General features: G+C 41.2%; 1 protein-coding gene across 1 annotated transcript; it reads right to left on the minus strand.

Moving 5' to 3' along the window:
• On the minus strand, window positions 13,519-15,136 carry LOC8079751 (senescence-specific cysteine protease SAG39). Its single transcript, XM_002450398.2, has 2 exons — window positions 14,558-15,136; window positions 13,519-14,435 (listed from the first exon to the last, which is right to left on the minus strand). Exons 1-2 carry the CDS (start codon window positions 15,042-15,044, stop codon window positions 13,867-13,869), a joined length of 1,056 nt encoding a protein of 351 aa, XP_002450443.1. The 5' UTR covers window positions 15,045-15,136; the 3' UTR covers window positions 13,519-13,866.

A 20,190-nucleotide genomic window follows, 5' to 3' on the forward strand; every position in this document is an offset into this window, starting at 1 on the left:
ACCAAAGTGGCCCTAACTAGCTAAGCTACACTCAATTTATAGTACAGGGTAGATGACACTTGGTATTTACACTGCACACTCGACATTTTGGCAACAATAGATGAAAAAGAATGTTTTTGTTATTTTTCAAATGCTATTTAAACATCTCAACTCCATGAGATTCTTGAAGAGCGGTATCAAGCCGGGCCTAATAACTTGTAAGTGTTAGTTGGCTGGTAATAGAAAGGGCAACTTGTATGAATAAACTCATGTTAGTTCTAGAATACAAGTAATATTATATCACAAAGATGTATGACTATTACAAGGTATATATAGAGCCGCCTCATAAATCTAGTATTTACTCGAAAAGAAGACCAAAAAAAAGCATGGGTGTATATATATGAGACGACGTCATCGTCTCCTCGTCTTGCAGGCTTGCCCACCACCATCCAAGTACTGTGGTAACTCACTAGGGATCGGACGGAAACCAGATTTCATTCTAGCAGAGTTGATGGTTTCCACATCACCAGATCTGCCATCAGTTTCCTTGGAGTAAGCAGTGGCTGCCAGCAGAGCCTTCTTCCTCAAGTCGACCTCGATCATCCATTTCGGCTCGTCGCCATGACGGTAGTCAGGCTTCTTCTCTAGCCGGAAGACGACGACGTCAGGATTGTCCACGTCGACGACGGGGAACCTCGGCTGGACGTGTGGCAGCACCGGGAAACGGCGGCGGCGGTCGTCTCCGCCATCGACGGCGTCCCAGAACTCTTGCTCGTGCATCGTCGCGTCTCTCCTCCACGTGTAGTCGTGTTCGCGCAGCGACCACGTGGTGATTCGGAACCTGTGGCTCCATGTCAGCACGTGGCGATGCCCAACTCCAAAGTTGCTCCAGTGCTGGCTGTCGATGCTGACGAACTTGACGCCGTGGCGCGTGACACACACGCGCCGGCAAGCTTTAGGGCTTCCTCGGCCGCCCCATTCCATGTCCACGGGGTCCCCAACCTTGTCCACCGGAAGCGGCACGTACCGGAGCCTTGGCGGCGGCGATGAAGGCGACGGTGGGTTTGTCTCCGACGACGACGACGACTGCGAGTGCGAGGGGGTGGAGGACATGAGGTCTATGAGAACCATCCCATGGTAGTAGTCTACCAAGATCATGTACCGGCGTCCGTACGTCACCACCGCGTCCGTCGACCACCAGCGCAGGTCAAGGCCGCCATTGGCGCCGTGGACGTGCAAGTTCTTGAAGGCCTCCCACTGGCCGGACCCAGGCCGGAACAGCCGGACTTCGTTGATGGTCGGACTCATCTCAAGGTAAGCCACGACAAACGACGACGACGACGGCGGCGAGTCGTCGTCGTCGTTGCTTGTGCAGGACATTATACCCATATATTTGGTACGCTTAAGGTGCGGATTAATCAAAGGACCGCCTGCAGAAGGTAGCAGCACCAAGGACGGCCGCCGGCGGCGGCGCCGGCGCCGGGAGGGGTCGGCCGGGTCGGGGTCGCAGCTCGCCGCCTGGTAGACGAACAAGTCGACGTAACTATCGGACGGGTGCTTGTTCTCATGGGACGTGATCTCGAGTAGCACGACGTCGCGGTGCGCGGCGATGACGCTCCCCGTGGACTTGCTCGATGTCGTCGTTGTCGTCGACGCCAGCGGACAGTCGACGGTGAGGACGGAAGTTCCGGGCGGTTCCACGATGTCGAAAGAGACGGAGATGTCCTCGCCTCTGGATGTGCAGGACATCGCTGACGACGACGACGTCGTGCGGTCGTCGCGGCGGAAATCATCATCCCGCTGGGCACCGGCTCGGTTCAGGAGCACCCAGCTGTGACTGTGACTGCGATGCGAACGCCTACGCCGCTCGGGCAACGAAGCGGACGGCCGTCTTTTACGCCGCCGGTGGCCGCCGCCGGGCGCATCGTAGTCGTCTTCCTCCGTAGTTGTCGGGGGCCGCATGGAGCAACGGGAGGTGGACCTGCTGCCTGGTGACGAACTCTCGGAGGATCGTCGACTACGACTATAATGCCGCCGGTGGCCGGACATCTGTGTTTCTCCGTGGGGTGCAGGACTGCAGGTCGGTGTGTCGAGGTTTTTCTATCGGTGGCGTCGGGCCGTCGGAAGAAGTTGAAACGGAGGAGGATATATATCCGTGGCTTCGAACCGAAAAGAGGTTCGGTTTCGGACTTTGGAAGAATTTATTTTTTTTTTAGGAAACAGGAGGCGCATTGGCCCCTACTGAAATTTATTAAGCAAAAGCAAAAAAACAATTACAATTACAGATTAATCTGGATCGTCAATTTTTTTCCATTTGTATATATCCTCGCTAGTCTCTACCTAGCTATTTGGAAACACAGTACCGTACCTCTCCTAGATCATCCTAGTCGATGTGCGTCCTGAATTAATCCTGATAATTAAATTGCAAAAACAAATTCGCGGCCTAGCTCGACGTACGGTGCGGCCCCGGTGGTGCACGGCTCCGGTCGTAGTCGCAGGGCCCGGCGTCCTCGTTCTCGAGAGCTTCTGGTTGGCGTGCGGCTCCAGAGTCGTAGGAGTAGGACACGGCGTCCTCCATCTTGTGCCGCTGCTCAACGCCACTTGCTCCGGACACTGGATCTGGGCGGTTATGCTTCTGGTGTCACGGGATTTAGTCGATGGTTGAGGGCCTCGTTGTTTCAAATCTGCTAAGTTTTAGTCAGCTAGCTAAACTAGCCGTTAAACTTTAGTCACCCTTATTTAGTTTGATGGATTAAAAGAGAGGGAGCTCACTGAGGCGCCATGGACGCTGGGCGAGAGGAAACGTACGCCATGGATGCCGGTGAGAGGAAGCACCATGGACGCCGCCCCAACACCGCTGTGGGATCATGCGCGAGGGCGCCACGCTCTGCCTGCCATCGCAGTCCCGGTCGCGTGCCACGAGCGCCTCACCGATCGACCGGTCCCCGTGTTCCTTAGCCATCGGCGAGGGGTGCATTGAGCAGCGACACCTCCTCCCACTATAGACATCAGCGAGCACGGCAGGAGTGGACGGCATTGCGGCCTTGCTGCTGCTGCAGGTACCGGTGGGAGGAAGGGCGGAGGCATAGGGGTCTGGAAAAAATGAAAGTATGAGGGGGAATCTCAATGACTCACTACGATGGCTTGGAAGGCCGAGGCGTCTATGAGAAAGGCGTTAGATGTATCTATCGTTGGTGGGCTCATATACTCGTGTGGTATTATAAATGTTTGTGCTTTTTAATTTTATACTAGGAAAAATATCTATGCGTTGTAATGGAACTCAATACATAATTATATATATGTATGTAAATATAGACATGGTATAGATTAGGTTTTTTTTGATACGACTATCAAATATGTCCGTGCGTTGCATTCAGAAAAAATTCCATCAAATGTTCATAGAAACAAGATTACGGAAATTCTATATATTTATTTACATTTATCTTTTTTTATGTAAAAATATTAAAAACTATAATTAACAAACTCATATGTCGTCGCCCACCTTCGTTGCCTCAACTTTAGCGCATGTCGTCTTTCGTCGTGCTGGGGCTAGGGGCTGCAAGCCATCCTAGACTCCCAGCACTTGCTCGCCACAGCCCAGCACCTACGGCCATTAATTGGGGATGACACGACGATGAGTTTACCAAACACAACCCTTTGACAAATTCTCCCAATGGCAAACCCCGAACCTTGCTGCAAGCCCCACTAGGCCTAAGCCTTCCCTTCTTCTCAATAAAAGCTCAAACCTTCCTTGCAGCCGCAAGGATACACGACACAAATCACGGCCTTGCCATCCTAGCGCCATCAGTTGATGCACATGCGTGAAGAAGCCAAAAGGCCAAACAATTAATCTTGGCGGCAAACTCGCAGTGGTAGCAAGGGCTCGACTTGTATGCCTGATGATCAGAAAAAGCACCGCCCCAAAACGTTGGTGTTGTACCCTTGGTCAAACAAACATATGGATTTAAAATAAATTTTAATTCCATTAATGAATTGAATTTTGTGCAATAGGTAGATATCTTAAGGAGTCTTATAGGTTCACTTTTGGATTAATATTGGATAGATCATGACATTCAATCTGGACACTCCTAGTTCTAAGACGTGGCCGATATACATACGACGCATGCACGTAGAGAAGAGGGAACGAACCAAACATGAATATTATGTTGTGTGAAATAAAAAAAATCTGCTGAAAAACGTTTCTATTTTTGTGGTGGACAAAATTTACTTGGGGGACTAAGATTTTTGACAATTATCGAGGAGGACCCGCTGCGGCGCTGCCAATCCTACTCCAATCTCAAGTGAATTCGCCAAAACCGAGTCAATTTATGATTATAGGGTGGATGAAAATCTAAGATGGATGAAAATCTAAGGTGAACTGAAATTTTACCACTTTATTCTTAGAATATATAGATTACTAGATATATGCGTGTATATTGCACAGAGCAATTAATTTTTATCCACATATACGACGACCCATGAGGCTTGCGGATTAGATGAAAATATTAAGAAATTTACAAAATCTAATTATGTAGAAAATATTGGTTTCTCATCGTAGATCTAGTTTATAGAAACCGAACAAAATTGGTTTCATTTTTTCTAATAATAATAGTGTGACTTATTATGTATTTTACAATTTTAAGCTGGTTTGATCATATTAAAAAATAATAAAAAGCTAGTACATAATTTTGAATCGGGGAATCCTAAACTGTTTTCAAATTTATAGACACCTTCTTTTTTTTTTCTCTCTTTGTCGTCGCTTGTGGCGGGCCTCGGCTGCGGGTGCCATAACGACGGTCTTCCTTGTTATACTAGTATAATACCCGTGCTAACACTACAGCTTTATCTTGTGAATGTATCTTAAAACAATAAAATTATATTTGCATAGTCTAATTTTTATACAATTGTATTTGGGTCTATATATAATTTGGAAATAGTTTTGCACATAAGAATGCGTAGTAATGTTATTTCTAATAGAGTAAATTACACTCACCATAGGACAAGTATCTAAGTGGGTGCATGTTAGTCCAACATCTTGTAATTTATCCAATTTAAAACAACAGCAATATAGGTGGGTGCATATTGATCGACAATCTTCTCATAAGTTTAATTTGATACAAGAACTTGCTTATTCGTGCATATACGGTCCAAGTATTGTAACAACGCATCTCTGTACACTCTGAACGACTGTCATTGCAAGCTATAGACCCTAGCATGCTCATCTCATCCATCAATCGGCTTGAATCGTTTACTATACTATATCATTTATGAATCTGGCCAAATATAAAAAGCTGTCATTGATTTCATAAATATGAAAAATTCCAAACCGGTTATTTTTCTTTCTATACCATAATATTGTTTTCATCGGTGTTTTCATCCTAAACTATTGTCATTCATGGTTGGCTTGAACTGATACGTGAGTTGTCCATCTCATAAAAATCAAGAACCAAGAGGTTTTTTTTAAAAAAAAAAACGAGAATCAACAAAATTTGGTTTTGGTTTTTTCCTATAACCAAGTTCTTATATAGGTTTACCAAGCTAAGAAAAAAAAGCAGTTGTCACCGTTTAAAGGATGTAGTAGACACATAAAAAAAGATGGTGTAATAGACACAAAAAAGAAGACGATGCAGCCGTCGAAAGGATGGGAAAGGCCTAGGGAGTAGGAGGTTAATTGGCTTGTAAAATCTTAAAACTCGATTCAGCGGATTAGCATAATGCGGAGGTTCCACAGATTCTCGCGGAAGTTTTAGAAGGATAGGTAGTGAGCATTTGATTCCGCGTAAGCTTACCACTTTATGTCTCTCTTAATGGTATTACTTTTCTTATACTCAAATTTAAAATATAAATTGAATGTAAGCTTTTATTTGGCCAAAGTCGGAGAAATGATATCATAATACAGTAAATGATTCAAGTTGAGTGATGGACAAGATGAGCATGCTAGGGTGTGTACCTTCTGATGACAGGGATTCAGAGTGTACAAAGACACTGCTTGGAACATACACGCATCAATGAACTAAGTTCTTACTTCAAATGTTGGACCAATAAGCACCCACCTAGATAGTTGTCGTTTTAAATTGGACAAATTAGAAGATGTTGGACTAACATGCACCCACTTAATTAGTTGTTGTATGGTGAGTGCAATTTACTCTTTCTAATATTATAACAATCTAAATTATATTCTGTCTAACTCCTTAATCATGTATTGGAGATATTCAGGGATATTGTCGAAACATTTGTTTGCACGACTCGTCAAAACGTCTGCCAAAAATTCCATCCTCAGTGAATTTGAGAGCTGTGCATGGTATAGATAATTAATAAGAAGTTATTATTTTTTCTATGTAGTGTATAATATATATTAAGAGACCATATATGCTTACGATGTTGATCGGTGGAAATCTTTCGTCGTCCCACAACTTCATAAAATTATAAGAAAGCCTCCCAGTTTCCTAGATAAGATCAATTATTTATTCAATGTACATAAATGAAATAACTATTTTTTGTGATTTAATAGGTGATATGTATTATAACTGGTTACCAGTATTTATTATGTGTAACCTTTGTTACACATATAGGGTATTCTTTCCTTCAATTATAAATATTGCCGTTCTATTTAGAATTAGATAGTCCCATAGCGAGACTGAACATTCTAGCAATAGTGTGGAACGTAGGTACGCATGCCATTCTTTGATCATAACCTTTAAAACATACACCATCTTTAAGGGGTCCATAATGTACACGGTTTTGTTTTCCATGTACATTATGAATAAAGTGTACAGTCCGCTTTGATAATATGGTAGTAGAATCTAAAAACAAATATAAAGAATATAAATGCTAAACAAAATAAATTAATTTTATATAGTAGTACATATAACATAACTTGCGTTGTTACAATCTTTAAATTTGTACTCCATGTCGGGCCAACACTCTAGTACTTTTTTAATTTCCCATGGTATACCTTGTCGATTATGCAACAACATCTTGGATCTCGTCCAAACCCAGTTATTTTCTGACATTTGTGCAAAAAATATCTTTTTAATTAATTATACAATTGTTGTCAGCCTTTGGTAAACAATAAATTTATATATCAACTTACAACAAACTTGAGGTCCATGAAGTGGTATTTTTGTTTCTTCAACATCATATGTTGGTTGCACGCAGCCATCCGAATAACCATATTTAAGCATTCATGATCCATCTCTAGATCCTCATCTAAGATATTTTTAATCTTGCTAAGATTCAAAGAAATCAGGTATGGTTGTGTACTTCGTACCCACTCTTTGCTATAAAACAAGGTTAAAAACAATTACTTTTTGTAGGAATTATAGAATGGATAACTAAAATTTCTAAATTAAAACAAAACAATTTTCTTTAGAATGACTTACTGAGCCAAAGTTTCGTCGGTGCCAATGAAATGGATGTTTGTGCATATTGCGTCCAATATGTGTTTCCTACTTTTCCACTTTATTGTACGTGTCAACTTAATTTCACCTGACATTATAATATCCAACTCATCGAGCTCTGTGACATCACCATCTAAGTCATTGTGGGTCTCATACTGCTGCCCATCGTAACCCTCTTGTTTCATTTAATGGGGAGTTATACAAGATTGCAGGGAGTTTGAACCTGAAGTTACTTATATCTTTCTGAAAATTTGAGCAAGTTTTGATATATATTAACCAATCCGATAGAAATGATTATTCTAGAAACAAATTCTCATAGAATTACCTGAGTGACATGGTCAGATAAAGCAATTCCGGTCCAATATTCCATATAATTAATTAGCCATAAACCACAACTACAACTGTGCATATTCCAAAAAAATAAATAAAATATGAGTTATAGAGGTACTGTTGATGGTTAGGCAATGGCATATACACGTACATAATATACTAAATACCATATAGCAATACTATATATATTAATAATTTATTTTTAAGAAAATCCCGCAGCAACCCACGGGGAATTCACCAGATTTATATCTAGACAATTATTTTGCAACAATATGAATTATAAAAGATATATAATAAATAAACTATTCTCTCCATTCCAAATTATAAGTTATTCTAAATTTCTTGAACAATTAAAGCATTTTAAGTTTAATCAAAATTATAGAGAGAGTTCTAAAGATTTATAATATCAACTGATATATACCACAAAAATATAATTAATTAAGAATATAATGATACTTATTTGGTATCATAAATTTTATTTGGTCAAACTAAAGATGTTTTAACTCTCGAATAAAGTTAAAATAACTTATAGTTTGGAATCGAGGAAGTACAATTCACCAGCAGTCTATATACTAGTCCAAAAATGCTTCTCTTGATACGAGCGTGGGATGACCCTACACTGATGGGCCCATTCCGTCTGTTTCCGTGTAGGCTGAATCTTAGGTTCACCACATATGAAGTGCATGTTTTTCTCCCAAAAAAACATACAGTGCTTGTGGACCTTAGATGAAAATTTAAAACTCGATCGCAAGATACTAATGCGCTAAAACCTTCTGCATCATAGACCTTGATTTGGATGTCGTGGGCGAAATTCGGCCCAAGGTGCTAGCGAAAGGGTCAAGGCTTCGATTGTGTGTTAAGAACATGTGCGTTTTTTGGTGATGAGCCTGAGGTACTAGAAAAATGATGGAGAATTGTAGATGTAGATCTATAGGACATAGTGAGAGAGACACAATTGAACCATAGTACCTTTCACCACATCTAAAGATCTTTATAGACATGTTTACCCTTTTGCAAACTCTAGCTTGTCCAACCTCTACACTTGCTGTTCTACAAGGAATACACCAGTGTTTGTGTTCCCGAGGCTTGCTCACTTATAGTAACACTAGGTGCACCTCCATGACGAGTTTCTTTTAGATTTTTGTTAGAAATGTGCCAAAACAAAGTAACTTGATATTATGAAAGTTTGACTAGTTTTCTCAAGTTAATCCCAGCACTATAGCTATTTGGTTATGGAGCACACAATTGCATCCAAACAATGATAACTCCATTACAAAAGAAAATAGAAAAACATGATTATTTACTTGTCTAAGTGGTAGGAAAGGAGTGGAATAAGAATGGGGGACTCTCTAGAAAAATTGGTCCTCACATGCTAGCGTGGAGACCGATGCTCATTCTCTGGGTACATCTACATTAGACCACCCTGCTGCCCTCTATTGCTAGCCCGCTCATAGTCGTCGTCTCGCAGCCTATGTTCTTTCTTCTATCCCCCTTCCTCACCATCCTACCTAATTGCCACCGCCTCGGCCGATAGTTTGGCCATTGGAGATCTATTTGGTGACCTCAACACTCACGTACCATCGCCGCTGACTCTACGCCACCCTTGCCTAATCCTAATCGGAGAGGATTCGATGGCACTCCTTACCCTAGTCCTGACCATTCCCATTCAGTTTTCTCCCATGGCATGCTTGACAGCGCCTCCACTAGACAAACCGCCACCACCACTGGGCCAACTGTCACCACTTGAACTCTTCCAAAACCTGGTGGACATTGGAGTTTGCTACTACACTCCACCACAAACTATAAATAACCTCATAACAGAAGCGAACTTTGATTCCCATAGAGGGAAATCCACCGAAAATAAGCATAATTTTGATATTCCCAAGAGAAAACAACATCATTTGCTCATTATCTAGCTGATACCATTGTCATACATCATGAATATCTACTTTACATATAACATAGTTTCCTTGTTACTACAAGGATCCAACTAGAACAAATCACACACAAAACATTAGAGCGAAACCTTAGCAAAGCATGCCATAGAAAATGTCATCTCCTTAAGCAACCTTGGTGTAGGACGAAGCCAATCACTTGTCCCAGCTATCATTTTCAAAGTCATAGTCAAGCTCCTTACCCATTTCAACAAACTTTAGTACATTTTGTACTAGCATGTATCATGAAGGAATGAAATTGTACTGAAATTATTTTTCTTATAAGAAATCAAGCTACTACGATAAATCCAGCATGGCATAGTCGTTGTTTCTCGTGTCGTATGATCTAGGTTTGTGTAACACCCGATTTTAAGGACAAAATCAGATATGCACCATATGTGAGTTTTAGAAGACAAACCTCACATATAGCTACAAATAAGGGGTAATATCAAAGGACAACGCATAAATTATATAGAATACATAATAAATCAGAAACAACCTTTGACAGCAAACCACGGAAGAGAACTCCAAACTTCGGGTGTTAACTTCACTCTACAGGATCCAACTGACTGGTTGATCACAAGCCCAAAACTTCTCCTGAGGTGTGGGGGAGATAGCAAGAGTGAGTTCAAGTCGAACTCCGCAAGTATAACAACTAGATTGTATAGATCCCACAATCTCATGATCAATGTGACATAAATAATATAGAGCATTAAACAATAATCAATGAGTTTCTTAACACAAGATTCATCACCCTTAATGTAAGAGTTCCCAAGGCCGCTCGTGACCGTGAGCACGGCTAGTATACCAGTTTTTAACACTCTGCAGAGGTTGTACATCTTTACCCATGAGTCATGATTTACCTTTTCGCCTGAGGTGATCAGCCTCGTAACCCAGTGGTAGGTCGGCAGGGATCACTATGAAGTCTTTCAAAGGTTCGTCTAACAGGTTAGGGCCGCTTGGTTTCGGTAGTCAGTCCGTGTGATTCTACCCCGCAGGGGATCCACGGTCTGCTATCCTCCATTTGCGCCACACGGGTAACCTCTAACAAGCTAGAAACATTACTCATACTTGACTAAAGCCAGAGCCATTATAGCCCTCATGGTTGCACTTTCATCCCGATTATCACTTACGAATAAATCCTCAAGTTGCTAAAAAGTCATTATTATCATTTGTTGCTTTATATTAATCTAGTCACAAGATCATGGTCACAGAATTTAAACCCAAATGTTATACTTGCCTTGATCCAATTGCTCCTGCTGGTCCTGCTGAACTTACTTGCTTCCAAGGCTCTGATCTTGATCACCGAAGTAATGCTCACCGACTCAACTCGATCACCAATCATCAACACACAAGCATTCAAGGCCACACATACACAAAGCAAAGAAAACTAGAATTAGAACATTACACCAGCAGTAAATAAATTTAATTAAAAGTTTTCCAAAATCATCTACACGCTGCTACGATCACGTCAACGCAAAATTCATGGAAAACGGAGTTACGACGCGAATCTACTCATTAAACCGGACTGCGAAGGCTATATACGGACTTGTATTTAACTAGGAAATCTAACAGTGGTGAACCTAGACAACAATGGTACCAACGCGAAGCTTATGAAATTATAAAACTAAAGCAACTTGAACGGATCGAATCGAAGCTAAAACAGAGAAGATATGAATTTTCTAAGATTTTCTTTAGAAAAGTAATTAATTAAATGGGTCACAAAATTAAAATATTTCAAACTGATGAACCAAGATTACTAACATGTAGATCGGAGCTAAAACGAATATTTTATGGCCAAAACATTGCAGTGGCAATTCTGTAATTAATTTGAAGTCGAAAATAAAATTTAAATCTGGATCTGGAGTTGGCCGAGGACTGCGGGTTCTATATCTATGAAGTCGAGGGGCTCTTTAATAAAAATCTCCGTGAAGGGGTAAGTTCTAATCATGGCCGTTGGATCAAGCTTGGATGCGCATGATTAAAAGAAAAAAAAAGAAGAAAGAAAAAAAAAAGAGAGAGGGAGGGAGGGGGTGGCACACCGGCCAGAGCTGGGCAGAGACACGGCGGTGGCCATGGATTCCGGCCAAAGCTCGCCGGCGCAAAAGGATCGGGAGCTACGGTGCACGGTTTTCGATTCCGAAAGCACCGGGAGAGAGAGAAGGACGACGCGAACCCACCCCTGCCTACTGCGCGGCCGGGGAGCGCCCGCGAGGCATGCTCCATGGCCGGCGGCCATGGAGCTCGCCGGAGCACGCGGCTAGAGCGCTAGAGGGCACCAATTCACGCGAAAATTGGTTGGGAAGAACTCGGGGAAGAAGAGGAGCTCACCAGCGCGACCAATTTCAGCAGGACGGCTCGGTTTTCGAGTTGAGCACGGATGTCGCCGGCGGCGTCCTTCGCTACGGCTGCTGCGCGCTCCAAGGCGAAGGTAGGGGCAGGGAGAGAGGGGAATGGAGAGAGGATGGGGCTCGGGCTCGCACGCAACTCAAATCGCCAAGGCGCGGGGGCTAGCGAGTGGAGAACGTGGGAGCGGCTTCGGCTCGGGCGGTTGCGCAGCAGAGAAAGGGGAGAGGGAGGGGGCGGTTGGAGGAAGAAGAAGTTGCTGACGGGTGGGTCCCACATGGCAGAGAGAGAAAGGGAAAGGAGGAGGCGGGCTGGCAGTTGCTGCACGAGTTGGGCCGGGTTGGAATGAGAGAGAGGGAGGGAATAGGATTTTTCTTTTTATTTTTCAATAAATTTTCAAAGCTCATTTTTTTAAATTTGAATTTGAATAAATTCTCTTTGCAAAACTTCACACATCACAAAAATGAATGTTGCAGCATGTATGCATCAATATATTTCTAATCTTACAGTAAATTTTAATTTCCTAAAAATTATTATTTTTCCTATATTTTGATGCTCACAAAATTGACTCAATAAATCAAATTCAACTATTTAAAACAAGGGAATGTTTAGGGCGTTACAGTTTGGGAGGTGGCAAAACCATCACGATGAAGCCATTACTGGTAGCGAGGTTGATGACCCACGGAGATCAGAGCTCAGTTCGAGGAAGCTTGAACACTCTTGGATGGTGGCTTAGCGTTGCTAGGAGTTGCTAAATAGCTTTTAAAAGAGACCACGGGGTTGACATCAAGGATGAATTTATAAAGCACCTCATGCTACCCTTGGAGCAATTCAACTTTATACTAAATGTTGCACAACGCTTCATTTGCCGAGTTCCAGGAGACTTTCGCATCGCTGCTCTCGTCCTCAAAGGTGGCAACCATGCACAAGCTCTTTCCTTGGTGCCACGCAACCGATGGGGCAAGGCAGGGTTTGAAGCGCAGGTCATGTCAGTTCATGCTCTAGGGGTTGTGGCCGGTTGCAAGTGTCGTTTGTAGTTAATACTTGTGTTTGTGCCAATTTGGTTTCCATCGAATTTTGTTCACTTTTTTCTTTTCTCTATCTATCTATGGCTGGTAGGCATAGGCTTACTTTGTGAGTAATGTGTTTACTTCATCTTAATCTCTAGCATGACTAAGAAAAAATAACAATAGGCATGCATTCGTCCGCAATGCAAAAAAAAGGAAGTTATATTATACTAAACTAGAAGGATATTCTCCGTATTGATGTGGAGCTCTCTTATAAATAAAATTGTTTTATATATGAGGTAAATCATCTACTGATTCTTACACCCATTCTAATTAAAACTAGTTGACTTAAGAAGTTGAAAGTTAGTGGGATGACATGGCTATTGTTAGTGAGATCGGAGATGATGTAGATCATTAGGGGAAGGTGACGTGAATCGCTTGCACGTTAAGATAGAATTTATAGCGAGGAATACCTTTATAAGAGATGATTAGACAGATGTCAAAGCATTTTGACTTATATGTCCTGTTCTCATAACGTGAATATATTGTACTCCTATGTTATTACAGAAACAACAACAACAACAACAACAACAACAACAACAACAATGTTATACATGTATATAGATTGTATAATATTCAGAGTGCTGATTGCTGAATGGCATTTCTACTGTTCATTCGTGAGTGCAGAGGCCGGATTAATTGGGATTCCACTATATCTAACAACCGTATGACAGTTGTACTTAAGATATACCCACGCTAATAAGGTATCTATTTTGTGTGCATGCTTTATTCTTTATTACTGTTTTTATTATATGTTGTATATATGCTGCATGTCATAATGTATGTATATAGATTGTGCGTTCTCCTAGTTCATGCAACGGGATAGGAGGCGTCCTTGGCGACACCACAGGCGCCAACACCCCTCTGAAGCCTGAGGTACCCTTCCTCTCCCCAGGTGCTCCCCCACTGGTTCTTGAGCAGCCAGTACGGGGTGCCATCCTCCGCCGTGCCGTACCCAACCGCCGTCACCGCGTGGTTCAAATTGGTGCCGCAGCTGTCCGCGGTCATGACGCCGCCTTTGTAGAACTGGAAGTTATTGGCGTCGACGGCCACGGACACGGGCTGGCCGGCGACAGCCGCGGCGAGCGCGTCCTCGTCGTCTCTGGGCACTTGCTGGTAGCTTCTGACGGCGACCGCCGGCTGGACGTTCTGGCACATGCCCTGCATGGCGGTGTACGGGTAGGCGGCCTCGGTGGCGATGCCGTTGTTGCCGATGACGTACTGGAAGGCGTCCTCCATGGTGCCGCCGCCGCAGCCGTTGTTGTTCCCGTTGGTGGAGCAATCCACCAGTTGCTGCTCTGACAGCGATACTAGCTCGCCGGTGTTGATCTGGTGCATACCCTCGATGGCCGCCACCGCCGAGAACGCCCAGCAACAACCTGTGACGTGAGTAATACGGTGTGTTTCACATATGTTCAGAAAAGTCTACTAGTTAGTGAATATGAATATGTGATGACAGTTGACAGACATGTGTAGCAATTCCTTATTATGATCTGCTTACCGCATTTCTGCTGGTTCTTGACATCGGTGACGGCACCTTTCTTCCTCCAGTCAACCGCCTGCTGGTCCTCTGACGACAGTGTAACATTCGCGTACTTAAAACCAGGCATCTTCTTGCCCGTGGCCGGCAAAGGCTTGAACCCGGTGTACCTCGCCATGAACTCGTCGTGAGTCATGTCGGCGAACCGGTTGATGGCCAGGTGGTACTTCTTGCCGCCTGCGGCGGCATTGGACGTGTCAACAAAGGCGGCGTTCGCCTTGAATACCTGGAACCGGCGTGCCTTCTCAGCCTCATCCTTGTAGGTGCGGCCGTGCTCCACCATCCATTTCTCATGCCTCGCCGTCATTGCCTCCTCGCCATAGCCGGTGCTGCTGGACAGATCCCTGGCAGCGACGGCACAGCCGATGCAGTTGGCAATGGCTAGGACTGTGAGCAGGGCTACTGCCGCTGTGATCAGAGGCTTGTTGTTGGCAATGTAGGACGCCATGGTAGCTGCTGTGGTGGAATGTGTTTGTTTGTTTGTGTGTGTGTGTGTGTAAAATGAAGGTAGGTAGCTGGATTGTGTGTTCTTGCCTTCTTGGTCTGAGTCCATTAAGCAGGATGCATGCCAGGTGGTCTATATAGAGGACAGCCTCGTGTAACGAGTCAAGAAAAGCCTCTCGATCTCCCTAGATTGTTGGACGGGTTACGTTCTTCATTCGATGCCCAGCTGGTCGTTAGGATGCATGCAAGCAAGTCCTAGATTATACGTCGGTTAATGTTAGGCCAGTCAAGAGTCGTCAGTACATCAAGCTGGAAGAGCAATCACTCGATCGACAATGCATGCAAGCAAGTCCTAGATTATACGTCGGTTAACAATTTATGTACGGACTTCGTTATTTAATAACGGGTGTGTGAAACCCAAGCCCAAAACAATTCCATTATTTCCATGAAAAAAAATAATTAAGGCCAGTCTCAATGCATGTTTCATGAGAGTGTCATACACATTAAATAGGGTGCCACATAAGCAAAATTGCTGATTTGGCAGAGTCATTAAATGAAGGAGTTTCATCAGATGAGAGAGGAGTTTCATCCTCATGAAACTCCTGTGGCTCGGTTACCTAGTTTATAGTTTTGGTAACTGTGTCATGAAACTATACATTGAGCCTAAGCTTTCCTTCCATATGGGTCAAGCCGTGTTGACTGTTAACTTCTAGTATACTTCGGAGCGCGTGCATTGATTAGCTGATGACGGATTCTTGGATCTTCGCACACGGTAATAACGTCAAATTTTAGGACTAAACCTCTACCCCAAAAATATTCCGTATATATGACGACGTTAATTGAATAATATTTTTTATTTTTTCAATCATCTAAACCAGAGGTCTAGGCACATAATGCCAGTCCCAATGAGAGTTTTATAGGTCAATTTCCAACGCGTCTATATTTTGAAAACAGTGCAGACGAGTTTCATCCTAATGAAACTATATCTCTACTACCGTAAAACTCTTATCATCTGTGTCTTAATCAATATGATGTCACATCAGCATATTTAATGCTCATGAAACTTTGATGAAATCCCATTGAGACTGGCCTAATATGCTCATGAAATATTGTGGCCTGTCGGCGGAGACTCAGGTGGCGGACAACGTTTCGTTTGCCGAGTTTTAGGAGACTTGCACATCGCTGCTCTCATCCTCGAAGGTGGCGGCCATGCACAAGCTCTTTCCTTTGGCGCCACAAGCGATGGGGCAAGGCAGGGTTTGAAGCGCAGGTCATCTGAGTTCATGCTCTAGGGTGGGGTTATGGCTTGATGCAAGTGTCGTTTTTATTGTACTACCTTTATCTCAAATTATAAGTCATTACAAGAATCTTGAAAAGTCAAGGTATCTCAAATTTTACAAAAATTATAGAAAAAATTAGAAATATTTATGACATCAAATAGATATACTATGAAAATAGAATTAATAAAAAAAACTAGCGATACTTAGTTGATATCACAAATGTTATTATCTTATCCTATAAATTTATTAAAATTTGATATGATTTGACTCTCCAAGATTCTTGGAATGACTTATAGTTTGGGATAAAGGGAGTAGCTAGTGCTTGTGTTTGTACCTATTCGGTTTCCATGGATTTTTTTTCTTAATATGTCCTTTAGGATAACATTGGGTGTAAATATTAAGTTGATTAGGTGTACAACCTAATTGTGAGCATTATTGATATAAACTTATAGGAGGCTCACATAAGAAGGCTTCTTTTACCGTATTTCTACATACTCCCTCCGTCCACGAAGAATCAATTCCTAGAATCTGTGAGAGTCAAACATTTTTAAGTTTGACTAACTTTATAGAAAAGAGTAATAATATATATAACATAAAATGTACAACCTATAAAAATATATTCTATGATAAATCTAATGATACTAATTTCATACCATAAATCCTAGCATTTTTTCTAGAAATTTGGTCAAAGTTTAAAATTTTGACTTATAAAAACTCTAGAAATTGATTCTTTCATGGACATAGGGAGCATCATATAGATTTCTTTTCAGTAATAGAGTTATTCTTATACAAGAAATTTTGGCATATGAGATGTTACAACAAAAGAATAAGAATTTAATTTGGTACTTTAAGGAGTGGCCGTCTAAGATGGATTGGAGTGGCATCAAAGCTTGCTATTTTTGTAATAGCCAAGAAACAATTAAACAACTTTTATGGTTACGTGTTCTTCATTCGATGCGCAGGTTGTTAGGATGCATGCAAGCAAAGTCCTAGATTATACGTCGGTTAATGTTAGGCCAGTCAAGAGTCGATCGTCAGTACATCAAGTTGGAAGATCAATTACTTGACAATGCAAAAATTTTCCTTCTAAAAAGCTAGTTCTGTGGCACAACAAGTGTATCTTTTTTTAAAGGAATCTTCGAGATATCAGGATGATACAAGGCCTTGAAAACATACTTTCGACCTCTGCATACAAGAGCCACGTCTACAAGCCCAGAAGACTACAAGGACGTACCAACACATTCTAGTGACTGCCTAGGATAAAATATCACCTATGACAACTATTGCGAGACCACCACAACCAAGTCTTAGCCACCTTCTGCAGAACAGCCCATGTATGTATGTAGCCAGTGTATAACTAAATAGACGACATGCACAGGAAGAACATCTTTCCTTCTTTTCATTCAAAAAAATGTCATTTCTGCAAAGCTAAAGTGACCAACAAGTAGCGGTCACTGCAGCTAACAGAAGTAGTGGTTTTAGTTATTTAGTAAAGTTAGTCTATTAAGCTAGGCATGCTATGTGCATGAACAATTAGTTGATCCTACATACATGATCATAATTAAAATCTAAAAATGTTGTTAGGGTTCACTATGGGAGAGACGCAGGAGTACTGCTTTTATTATTACTACTGCTTTTAACATTGTATCTCAGATCCACCTGTTTATTAGGCGCAAGGGCTGATGTATGGAAGAATCACTACTGCTTTTAACATTAGATGTAGATATAGTCCAAATAAACACTAAACACTAAATTCAGTACAACTTACCTTAATATGTCCTTTATGAGAGGACTGGGTGTATATAGAAGTTGATTCAGATTGTACAACCTAGTTGTGAGGATTGTTGGTATAAAATTACAGGAGCACTTGCATAAGAAGGCATCTTTTACAAATTACAATTATTATACACAAGAAATTTTGGCATATGAAGTTGCTAGAAAAGATTAAGATTTGTTATGTGGTACATTAAGGGGTGAGTCATCTTCATAAGTAAAACCAACGTTTTTAAGATGAGTCGGAGTGCATTACCACAATTTTGAGTTACCTTGAGTGCTAAGAAATTCCTTGAGAGCCAAAATAGAACCACCAAAATAGAACTGTCAAGGAAGTCAATTTCCCACATCTTATATCCTTGAGGAAATTTGCTTGAAGCTTAATAGCTAATAAGGACTATTTTCTTCGCATTTTTGGCATTCTCCTTGGTGATTTTTGACACTCAAGGTAATACAAGATCCTGGTAGTGGTGGCACCAAAACTTGCTATTTTTGTAATAGCCAAGAGATAATCAAACGACACCTGTTTTTAATTGTAGCTATGCTAAACTTTTATGGCGTGTCGTGCATAGTGTTCAGAATTTGCTATTTTTATGAATCTTGATGATTTATTTAACCGTTAGGGTAGGGAGAGGAAGCATAACTAGCACATATATATATATATATATATATATATATATATATATATATATATATATATATATATATATATATATATATATATATATATATACATTGAAAGGGGCACCATCGGGCATTTTGGCTCGTAAGAAACTAATTGTGTACATGTATCTACTAAAAAGCCAACCAAAAAAGATTTTGCATGACTTATTCGTAGCACACGTTGGCTGATTATGTTTCAGGGTGCAGTGAGAAACTTAAGGGCTTACTGATCCAAGCGAGCGGAGCTCCAGAGAGATGAAGGCCATTCATTTTGTAGAGGATTGCTCAATAAATGTTGTCCTTCAAATCAAGTTTTACTAATTTTCTTGTATGCCTATAGCAGGTGCTACTCTCTATGTACGTGAATAAAGCAATTATTAGAGTTGGTTTAAGTCAATTTTTTAAGTTCAACTAATGTTCTAACTAGCCTACTATAGCACTACTCAGGGGCGGATCTACTATAGCACTACTCCGCCGACCGCGATAATTTTTAGCTAATCCTTTATATATTAGATTTGTTCTATTAAAATTCTCAATAAAACATCATATCGCGGTAGCTTCTCTCATGCTGACCCCGATGAGCCGATGAGTAATCTGGCTAGATTCGCCCCTGACACTACTATAGCTTTTTCATAGGCTCTACCGCTATGATATCGCCAATTATTCTACTACTATTGTAGTTAATGACACTAGAGCTCTGCTAAAAATAGCTGTTGGGCTTAGCATCAAAATATGTTTAGCACTAGTAATGATATTGTTCTAGGTATTATTCATTCCTTGCTCTTGATGGCTATAATCTATGCATCTATATTGCTACCCTAATTAATAATGATGTAATGGGAATAATTTTTGAATTATTTTGAGTGTTTTGAAAGAGTATGAATGTTGATTATTAGCTGAGTACGTTGATTATTATAATGAATGTTAAATAATGCGGAGCTAGAAATATGTTCCCATATCCTTGTACACGCACTTGTGTTCACAATTTTTTTTTCACAACATGTTTCAATGCATATTTAATAATGTTTTTGACATAATCGCTAATTGAAATAACTTTCAATATATATGTTCCGCTATAGTTGTTTTATATCTTCTGGAGGATGCTTCTGCTAAATATGTCACAGCCAACAACTTAAAACCTTAACTTCAACTAATAAGCTTATAGAAAAAATGTCAAAATTATTTAGAAAATCAAATTAGTATCATTAAATATATCATAAAATATATTTTTATAATATGCGCGTGTGGTGTCAGAAACGTTTTTCCTTTTTTATTTTATATAAATCTAGTTGATAATTATATAAAGGTTTAACTTAACACAATTTTATGTACTGACTTTGTTATTATTTAATATTGGGTGTGTGTGAGCCCAAACCCAAAACAATTCCTATATCTTTCCCTAATACTTAATCATAAAAATTTTAGTCCACAAAA

This window comes from Sorghum bicolor, chromosome 5 (assembly GCF_000003195.3).
Source record: "Sorghum bicolor cultivar BTx623 chromosome 5, Sorghum_bicolor_NCBIv3, whole genome shotgun sequence".
In the NCBI taxonomy this organism is placed as follows: Eukaryota; Viridiplantae; Streptophyta; class Magnoliopsida; order Poales; family Poaceae; genus Sorghum; species Sorghum bicolor.